The sequence below is a fragment of the Manis pentadactyla genome, chromosome 14 (genome assembly GCF_030020395.1).
Source record: "Manis pentadactyla isolate mManPen7 chromosome 14, mManPen7.hap1, whole genome shotgun sequence".
Taxonomy (NCBI): Eukaryota; Metazoa; Chordata; class Mammalia; order Pholidota; family Manidae; genus Manis; species Manis pentadactyla.
Window position 1 is genome coordinate 36,765,549 of NC_080032.1, and position 10,950 is coordinate 36,776,498.

The 10,950-nt window shown below is 46.6% G+C and overlaps 1 protein-coding gene across 1 annotated transcript in view; it reads right to left on the reverse strand.

Moving 5' to 3' along the window:
• GPD1L (glycerol-3-phosphate dehydrogenase 1 like) overlaps positions 1-7,396 on the reverse strand; it is a 70,329-nt gene extending 62,933 nt beyond the window's left edge. Inside the window, exon 1 of the mRNA XM_036891933.2 lies at positions 7,238-7,396. Within this exon, the coding sequence (XP_036747828.1) occupies positions 7,238-7,284 (47 nt within the window). The 5' untranslated portion in view covers positions 7,285-7,396. The remainder of the gene's footprint in view (positions 1-7,237) is intronic.
• Between the last annotated feature and the right edge of the window lie 3,554 nt (positions 7,397-10,950).

Consider the following 10,950-nt stretch of genomic DNA (forward strand, 5'->3'; position numbering starts at 1 on the left):
TTATCACAGGTATATATGTATGGGGTAAAAACCGTAATATATATTGGCTTTGGTACTAACTGTGATTTCACTGGGGGTCCTGGAAGGTATTCCCTGAAGACAAGAGGGGACTCCTATATTCTCAACAGCCAAAAGGTGGAAGCAAGCCAAGTGTCCATTGCCGGAGGAATGGATAAACAAAATGTGCTGTATACATATACGATGGAATGTTAGCCTTAAAAAGGAAGGCCATTCTGACACCTACTCAACATAGATAAACCTTGAGAACATTATACTAAGTGAAATAAGCCAGTTACAAAAAAGACAAATACTGTCTGATTCCACTTGTCTGAGCTACTTATGTGAGCTCTCTTTGCTGTCGTTGGAGTCCAGCTACCACATGGGGAAGTGCAAGCTAGCTTGCTGAGGAATGGAAAAACTGCAGCCCAGCCACTCCTGGTACCCTGGCTGAAACCTGCCCACTGCCAGACATGTGAGGGAGGTCACCTAGGATGGAGAGTCCCAGCCAACCCACAGTCTTGGGGGCATCCAGACTACACCAGCAGAAGCCCAAATTGTTGACCTCCAGAATCATGAGTAAGGAAATGACTGATGTTTGAGGCATTAAGTTTTGGGAGAGACGGTTAGGCAGGAACAGATAATTGAGTTCCCAGCTCCCCAGATGGAGATGGGACTGAGCCCCCAAGTAGAGTGATTACAAAGTGCCACTGTCATAACCTTAAAGATGCCTGGAAGACTTGTGGGCTTAGTTCTTGGCATCACCAAGTGGGAGCAAGGGATGCAGGGAAAAAAGGGAGAGGAGAAAGGTGGCCTGGGTGGTGAGAACCCTGGAAACGACTTCCCACAAGCAATCACTGAAAGACCTGGGGACACCACTTCACCTTCCACAGAGAAGCTTTACTGGGCATTGACTTTTCTATCCACTGGGGCATGTTTTGGAAAAGAGTGGGTTCACTTAGACAGTACTCTGAGATTAGTGGATAGACATTGGAGGTAACAGATTTTTTGCTCAAATATAAGATTTTTCTAAAAAGGAATATGCTAGTAGACTGATTTTAAGAAGATTGGTTGCCTTAAAAATAGTGAACTATGTTTGTCTGTCATGTCTACAAGAGTAGGGATGCCTGCTTTGGAGGGAAACTGAACACCATGATTTTTAAGGTCTCAATTAGATTTTTTGTAAGCGGAATATTGTTATAATAGACTTGCGGGAAGAGTAAGATATTCAGTATTTTTGTGACAATGAGATTTGCCTTCAAGTAAACGTATGCATTTCAACTGAAAATGACAAGAATTTATAGAAACTTAGAATTGGAATTAGCGGGATCTGGGTTTCAACTTCACCTTAACCACTGACCTTGAAAGTTTTCTCCAAATCTCAGTTTTTTCATCAAAAATATCGGTAACAGTCCTATAGCATAGGCTTATTACGAGACTTACATGAAATAGCTGACATACATACCCAACGCGCAGAAAATGATGGGTGAGTGCTGTTATGATTGTCCCTCTTATTGGGGGAAGGAAGTGGAAGAGAATGAAGAAAGGGGTACAAGGTTAAGATATGAAAACCAAGAGTTCCTGACTCAACCCTAGAATAGTAGTGATTTTTATGCAGACTTCCTCAAAAAACCCACTGTAAATTGAAAATGTATATAATATACCTAACTTCTCGAACACCCTAGCTCAGCCTAGCCTGCCTTAAATATGCTCAGAACACTTACATTGGCCTACTGTTGGGCAAAATCATCTCACGTGAGGCCTGTTTTATAATATAGTGTTGAGTATCTCATGTACTTGACCACCGTACTTAAGGCGAGACACAGAATAGGGGATGGGAGGGCTGTCAGTGTCCCAGCTGTCACCCTCATGGTCGTGTGGCCAGCTGGGAGCTGGCTGGCTGCCACTACCCCTAATCGCAAGATGACCAGATCTCCAGCAAGCATACCACTAGCCTAGGAAAAGAGCAAAATTCAAAATTCCAAGCATAGTTTCTACTGAATGTATATTGCTTTTGCATCATCATAAAATTTAAAAGTGAAATATCAGCCAGCCCCTCCTAAGTCAGGGACTGACTCTACTGAACAGGCAGGGGAGGTGACAGAAATAAGTGATTATGCATTTATTAGCTTTTTTTTGTTTTTCACTTGTACAAACTTTCTCACCCCGACTAAGGAGGGAACAACTCTGCATCCTTCCCCAGCTCGGCTCTAACCTATCCTATCATGAAAGTCTTCCTGCAGCTTCCACGGCAGGGGTGCATCAGCGCCGCCTGGGTACCAGGAAGGGGTTATTTCTAACCTCAGAGGAGCTAATTTACAGAAGCTTGGGTTTCTGAGCTCTCCGTGTGGGAAGATAGCAAGAATCACCACAGAAACTAAGAAACACAAAGGGTGACAACAGGGGGGCGAAGAGCTGCAGTGCTGCACTTAGGTGACTCCAGCAGTCCAAACACTGGTATGGTAGTCACACCCACACCCAGCTCAGTCATCAGTGCAAAGCAAGCCAAATTGCTCCCTGACCTTCAATCTCAGGGGTCAAGCTGTGGGGTGATCGTGGAAACGACTTCCCTAAACTCCTCCAGCTGGGTATCAGTTAAGCTCTTCGTCTTTTATCTTCTCTCCCTCCTCTGCCTTCACTCCTTGGCCAGACTCCAACAGGGCCCATTTTGTGACTTAATGCTGTTGCTGGTCATGGGTGATCAAAGGAGCTGACATTGACTGAGGGCTAGTTATTTTGCATCTCCCTGTATCATCTCATGTAATCCTAACCATAATCATAGACATCTGGACCAATATCCTAAGCAATGATTCTTGGAGCAAAGCAGTTTGCTCAAAGCCTTACAGCTGCCAAGTAAGACCCAGGATAGAAACCCAGGGAGCTGGAATCCTGAGCCCTCCTTATACCACTGTATTATTCTGCCCCCAAAGGAGGTGTCAGTTTCTGGACATATGCTCCCAGCACAGAAGTCTGGCTGTGAAAACAGCCCTGAGGGTTTAGTTCTAGAAGTGGATCTGGCACTGTGCCTGGGTGATCTTTCCCAGGTTCTGGTGAAGAAACTTTGTTTCACCTTTGAAGGAACTTAAGAAGCTTTTGTTTGTGTTCTTTTTGTTGTTCTTCTGAGTCACTAGGGCCATGAAGTCATGCAGGCTAGGAAGCAGCCCCCTGGACCCCCAGTAGTGGGCGGCATGAATCATGCATCAGCTGGATGCTTGCAGGCCCCCACCGCCTTCTCTCTGACCTGTCTAGAGGAAAGGAAGTGCCAAAGGACAGGTGCTGGGAGCCATGCTACTCAAGCTGTGTAGCAAGGCTCAGGCTGGAGGAAGACCCCCACAAATCAAGGGCCTTTGCAGCTGGCTCCCTCTATTACCCACCTTGATTTTGTTTTTCTCCATTATACTATTGGCTTTGCTTTTGCTTGCATTTTTGCCAAAGATTAAGCTAACCTTTGATAAGCAGCACGGAAAGGAGGAGAACATAAACTTCCCAAAAGCTTTTCAGGACAGTGCTCCTGAAGAATAGAACACGCAGGGGCCAGATGGCGATCTTGGCATAGAATACCAAAACCTGCAGGTAGCTAGTCAAATACTGACTACCCCATCTCCACCTAAGTGGGAATGCCCCCCTTTTCCTTATAAGGCTAGTGAAATTAGTGAAGTTTTATAAGAAAATTAGAGAAATAGAGTTATGAGGGAATACTGAATAGAATAACCCCGTTTGACACTTAATCCACCTTCTCATGTTTTCTTCTATTTGCTACTTCTATAGCTTTTCTTCTTCCTTCCTAATTACAGCCCTTTACTAGAATTTGTGCCTCATACGTGAAATTACCAAGTACCATAATTCATCCAAGTGATAAAAATACCTCAAGACAAGTGCTGGGCATAGAAGCCACGGGGCATAAATCTGCAAAGAAGTGAAAAGCTAACATTTTCAAAGAACAATACTTCTCTCTCACTTACCAGCTTTACATCTCGCTGTATGGCCCTGGAAGATGGCTGGTTAGCCAGAGACAGGTAAGATTCCTCAAGGGAGGAACAACCTAAGACAGGCACAGTCGCAGGGGAGCCATCAGGTGAGAAAATGGGGGCCAACAGAGGTGAGGCTTAGAACCTCATGCCCCTAGTGTTGAGAGATACCTTCTACACCTGTGGATGTTTTGTTGCCCTTGTCTAACTTGGATTAATACCTAGTCTATAGGCACAAACCTGATCATCTACACTTGCCTTCTTACAGTTCTAAATCATGCTTTCTGTCTTTATCTTGCATCTACCTATGATAGAATAAATATTATGAGGGGATAAAATGTACCCATTGCATTAAAAATATAGATGATGATACCTGCCTAGCTAACTGTAGTAGTGAGTGACCTGTATTTCACCCTGAGCTGATAGACTCCATAGTCACTGCTACATGCTGCACGTTTCTGTGGTCACATGCATTACTTAGAAACCACTTTGCATAGAAACAGGAGACACAATAGAGTACATGTTGCAAGGAAAAGTTTCGGTCAAGGAACAGAAAAAAGATCACCTGTCTAACACTTGACTAACCATGTATAGATTAGAAAGAAACAGAGAGAAAAAAGCTTGCCTATGCTTGTTAATCAAAAGAACAAATAAAAAATAATCATATCCTTGTGCAAAATGGTATAAATAAAGCTGTCATCAGCACTTTGGCGAGAGACCACCTCCATCTGACTCTGTGTCGTCTCTTTGTGCACCGACTCCATCTCATCCTTTTGGGCTTCACCCCCCCACCCCTCCCGGCTGGAGCTGGACTCCGGCAGACAGGAGAAGGACATTATACAAGGGCTTCTCTTCCCCTCCCATGTCATTTCTGGCTGAAGCTCCCTGGCAAGTCAGCTAGATTTGGTTCAGTCCTCTGATATCTGTACTGCACCTGACGATCATTTACATCAGGGAGGCTCTCAATGTGAGGGTTATCTTTTAGCTATGGGTTTAGATGTCACAACACTTTTATTTACATAAGCATCTGAACTACTTCAAAGTCCCAAATGTAAACACTGCTTAAGCAACTTTACCATCCTGAGGTGAGGATCAAATGTGGAAGGGTAGATGCATCTTTTGGAAATGGCTTAAAATTAGCAAAAGGCTAAAAGTCCTTTAGGGAAAAATCAGTGCCATCCTCAGGGATATGGTTCCCCAAGTTTAGCTTCAGTGATAATTCCGATGCAAGTGGTTTTTGGAACACATTTTAAGAAACACTACTTAAAATGTAACATCTAATCTCTGATCTGAATGTAAACTACCTCAAGGCAGGGATTGTGTCTTGTTGTGTCTGTATGCCCAGGAAGACCACAATCTCTACAGGGGGCAAACCTTCAAATGTCTGCAGACCAGAACAGAGCACCCAGATGGGGCCCCTAGGATGCCTCTCTGTGTTGTTCTCAGTTCCTAAATTCCTGAATCTCTCTAGGGAGGTCGTGATCTTCCCTAAGACTGGAGTGGCTCTGCACCCAGGCCAGAGGCAGTGGGGTGCAGAGGCAGAGAAGACAGCCACAGTTTATGTCTCATCCCATACTTAATGGAGCCAGGAGGCCAGCCCAGCACTGCACATTTCTCAAGGGCTCTGCTCCAGTGTCACTCGCCAAGCTTCACTCCATTTCTTTGGGCTGGAACAGGCAAAGAAAACAGTCAAGCACATCATACTTAAAGTCGCGGGAAGGCAGCCAAATCCCAGCGGAAGGAGCAGGTGGTTCACTTCACTCTTGCTCCAGGCCCGAATCCAGCATGGCCAAGCCGCCTGCACCTTGCAAATTAGGAAAAGGCTCTATCATCTGTAGTTCTGTGTCCTTTCACAGAAAAGGAAAAGAATGTTAAAAGAACACTGCTAAATGGGTGCTTTTCCAGTCCCATGGCCAACAGGGCAGCTGACATCTCACTCAAATGACGTTGAGATTAAAAACTGGCAAAGCCAACCTGAAAGCCCAAATGAAGCTCTGCAGCAGATAGTTCCCAACTCCATTAAATGTTGTGCAGATCATGCCACTGTTGGTCAGAAAAAGTTTCCAGAAAAGTGCGCAATACCCTAATATTTGCAGGATAGAAAAGGAAAGGAATATATGTAAACATTCGCTTATGTCTGATGTAATTCCTCCAGAAAGTGCCAGAAGAAGCTGATAACACTGGCTTTCCTCCAAAAAGTACCTTGGGGGCAAAGTGTGGGTGGGAGATGTTAAACTGGTCTTCTGTGGGGTTTTGGGTAGCTTTTGACTTTTAAAGGTTAATATACTGCCTAATCAAACATAGTTAAAATTTTTAAACTAGTTTTCAGACATTCATTTAGTACTATTTAGCATACACCAGGCTCCAGGGTAGATGCTATTCTCAAGAGCTGGAAGGGACATCTCTCTACACCTACGGTATTCCTGTCCCATGGATGTGGGGAAAATAGTGCCCAGCAATGGAAAAAAGATCGAAAATATCATATACTATTTTCTACCCTCTCCCTCTTTCCTCTACATTCACCTAAACACACCAGAGAATCCCACTGTGTGAGTTAGATAAAGGTAACTAGAAAAGCTGACATTTACACAGTGCTTAGAAGAGCACCTGGCACAGAGTGTTTTATAAATGTTAAAAGTCAAATAATGCCTAGCGCAGACGCAAAGCTTCGCAAACATCTCCCCAGTGGAGAATTCCCAACGTCCCTGAATTACTCTGGGAGCGGGGCAACTCGGATTTTCTTCCCAACACAACGTTACTAACATAGTGGACGTATCAGAGGGGGGCCGAGACGCACAGCCTGAAGGACAGCGCCGCTCCAGGTAACAACAACCCTTTAGCCCTCTGCCTCGGTTTCCTCCAAGCCGAAACTACAGTGAGAATGCTCGAGACTCCCGACCCCGGCGATCCGCGCAGAAGGATGAAGCACGCCTTCAGGATGTTGCGCAAAAGCCCCAGGCGTGTCGAGCAGGTGGCCCCGTGCGCCCGCCGGCGGCATGGAGCGCGCGGACAGGTGCCCGCGGCGCGCAGTGCCCAACTGGCCGCGCGCTGCCCCGCAGGCGGGCTGACCCAGGCTCCCGAGCCAGCGCCTCGACGCGACCTCGCTGGGCGGCTGTGCCCAGCCCGGCCGCCAGCAGTCCGGGCCAGGCCGTCCGCCCCGCCTTCCTGAGCGCGGTGCCCCGTGCCCACGCCGCGGCGGGGACCCACGGTTCCAGCCCACCCGGGAGAGGGGCCTCCTGGAGCGGAGCCCACGCCCGGCCCGCCACGCTCACCAGTTCCCCGATCCCACGATGCACACTTTCAGGGGCGCCGTTGCCATGGCCAGACCGGAACGCAGCTCCCTGATCCCAGCAACCGCGGCCGGCCGCCTGCGTCCCGGCTGAGTCCTGCCCGCAGCAGCCCGCGGAGCCCCTCCCCTCCCACCTCTCTGCCAATGGCCGCGACCACCCCGCCCGGGCGCCCAGGGCGCCGTCTGACAGCCCGGAGGCTCCGCCTTGCAACTCCCGAGAAGCCCAGCGCTCACTGACGGCTCCAGGCCCCGTGCCGCCCCGCCCCCCTGCCTCGAGGCATGCCGGGACTTGTAGTGTGCGCCCCACCCTCAGGCATGCCGGGACTTTTTGTGCTCGTCCAGTCGCCGGCTACGTATATCCAGTGAGCACAGCCACTCGCGCTCCTAGTGGAGTCTTGGCCGCGCCCGGCGCTATGCCCCCGTCCCCGTCCCACTCGTGCCCAACTTCCCGCGCCGGAAGGACTGCCACACGGTACTGTGGAGTCCAAAGGGATCCCAGTGGCTGCAAGTCAACCAGACTTGGGCCAGAGCTTGGAGTGCCCACTCCTGCTCCTACAGTCGCTGCCTCACAGTAGGAACAAGCAACAGCCCGACACCCCTGCGCTTTATAGGGAACTTCCATCCAATGAGGCCTGCGGGACATGCTGAACAGTGTCTGCGCTTCAGGGTGGACACTCTTTCCAGTAGAGTCCAGCGGCATCGCATCCCCCATTCACTCGGCAGCACTTGCCTTCTTGTCTTTGCGCCAGTGCACCAGCAGAGTTTGTGGTTGTGAGACAACACCTTTCTTCTTGCTGACAAATAGAACATTGCTGCTTCATTCTGAGCGTGACTTTTACATCCAGGCACCGTGTCAGACACTGTGAGAGAAGGACAGAGTGGTCTAAGCCAGTGGTTCTCAAACTTCGCTGCATATTAGAGTCTCAAGCTTTTAAAAATTCCCATACCCAGGCACCACTCCAGGGAATCTCCGGAGATGGGAAACAAGCATCAGGATTTTTTGAAGTTCAAAAGGTAATTACAAAAGGCAGTCAAGATTGAGAACTGAAAAGCTAAAATAACAATGGAGACTGGCTGAAGATACAAACACTCTGGCCCCTGGAAGAATACTAGGCCTATTAGTTTGATGCCCAGAGGATTAGCTGCTTTTTTTCCCCTGTCTCTACATTGCATGAAAGATTGATCTATATTACTATATTACTTATAATATTTACTTAAGGAAATACTTAAAGGAGTGATGAGACATCATTTTCTCTATTTCTTCACTAATGGCTTGGTTCTCAGTTATTGGCACTAATGAAAGATACCTGGGAAGGGATGATGTGAAAGATGGACTTTTCAAGCTTTATTAATTTTTTTCTTGCATTTTTGTTACAAAATGAGTTTGTCAAATTAAATGATGAAGTATACGTGCACTGCAAAAATTTACACCAAGTGATTCATTTTTTGTCTTTGCCAGAAATGTTTATACCTCATCTGGAAACTCCTATTCTCCAGTGTTGCAACTACACCTGCAACAAAATGAACTGCCTGGCTACTCTGTGGACATACCTCACACAGCACAATCTTACCGTGTTTACTGATCATCTGGTTTGCACAATACTTTGTGCCAAAATAGACGTCGTGAGTAGTCATTTACTTTATAGATGGGTTACAAAGGTTAAGACAAAAGCCAAATAGATAAAATCCATGAGCATAATATTGAGAGAATGAAGCAAAGTGCAAGAGAATGAATGCAGGATGATTCCATTTCAGAAACCAAATTAGATATGTCAGTCGGGATACATACATATGTGGTTAAACTGTAAAGGAAAACAAAGGAAAGATAAACAAAAAATGCATGATTGTAGTTACAGTGAAGGGAGGGTTTCTTATTCTTTATGCCTTTTGCACATACTGTTGACCTTTGAACAACATGGGCTTGAATTGTGTGGGCCCACTTTAAGCAGATTTTTTTCAAAAAATAATATTGGAAAAAAAATTTATATTTACAACAGTTTGAAAAAGCATTTTCTTTAGCTTACATTATTGTAAGAATGCAGCATATAATATAACACAAACTGTTAATCAACTGTTCATGTTATCAGTAAGGCTTCTAGTCAACAGAAGGCTACTAGTAGTTAAGCTTTGGGGGAATCAAATATATGGATTTTTGACTAGGTGAGGGGTTAGCACCCCTACCCCCTGCATTGTTCAAAAGTCAACTGTGTTATAAACATTTTTGTATATATATTTTATGAGAATTGTGGGCGAGGGGAGAGGCTGCAGTACAGAAGACTGCAGGTCATCACCTAAGATGGCAGTGCTGAAGATTGTTGGGCTTCTGCGTGCCCCCTTCTGCAGGAGGGCTGAGCAACATTGAAGACTGGGTTAGCCAGTCTCATTGTGACCAAGCAGCCTCTTTGGGGACCTGGAGAAGCCATAGGGTGTGTATGATTTGGTGCATGGAGACAGTGTCTCTGACAACATGACTAGTTGTATACATGTATAGGCAGCTTGAAGAAGCCAGGCAGCACTTTAGAAACTTAGTCCAGAAATCCCTTTAGCTAAATTGCTGAGTTCATGAAGCATACTTTCAATTTTTTGCATTACAGGAAGCCATGGCAACAATATTGCCAGAGTTCCCTTTCCTCTATAGTTAGTCTCTTTTTCTCTAACTCCAGATATTTTTCTCAGTTCCTCCCTGCCAGCCCCTTACCCTGTCACTAACACCCTCCTTGAGGCCTTTCCTAACACTCCCCCCTTTTTGACTTCTGCCACTATTGCCCCTTGTATAACAAATTACCCAAAACTTAAATCTTAAAACATTGCATTCTTTTATTTAGCTCCACAATCTGGAGTTGAAGCTAGGCTCAGAGAGGAAGGCTCTCTCCACTTGGGGGTGGACCATCAAATGGGACTGGAGACAATCACCTCCACTTTGAAGGTGGATCGTTCACACGGCTGGCAGGTGGGGCTGGCTGCCGGCTGAGAGCTCAGCTGAGGCTGAGGGTTGCAGGCCTGCAGGCCTGGGTGTTCTCCATGGAGGCTCCTGCAGAGGCCGTGCTTCCCCATGGCACTGTGCCTGGCTTCCCCTAGCAAGCATCCCAGGAGAAACTAAATGGAAGTTGCTAGTTCCATAAGACCTGAACCCCAAAATAATTACAACATCACCTGGGTCATGATCTTTTGGTCAAGAAATCACAGGGTCCAAATTCTAAGGGAGGGACCTAGGCCCTACCCGTCAGGGGCGTTTCAAGGAATTTGGGGGCCGTGTTTTAAAGCTGCCATACTCTGGTGTATTTCAATATTACAAGTGAGGACTTTGAGGTACAGAAAGATTATGACTTTCCAACATTCCTGCGGGGAGTCTGGGCTTTTTGGGGTTCCATATCCGACACTCATCTAACTCTGCATTCATTCAACATGTATTTCCTGAACACCTACTACATGCCAGTCACTGTGCTGGATTCCAGGGATTGAATCCTAAACAAGAGAGACAAGGTCCCTTCCCTCTTAGATACTTAGAGGGAGTTACGGGCCCATTCACAGTTAATTACTGTACAGTGTGACAAATGCTGCTGGTTTCCTATGGCAGCCCAGAGAAGAACCCCGTCCCAGATACTGGGTTTCAGGGGAGGCTTCCTAGATAAAGTAAAATCTCTGTTGAAGCCTGAAGAAAAAGGTGGTGTCAGCAAGGTGAGGGGGTGGGGTGGG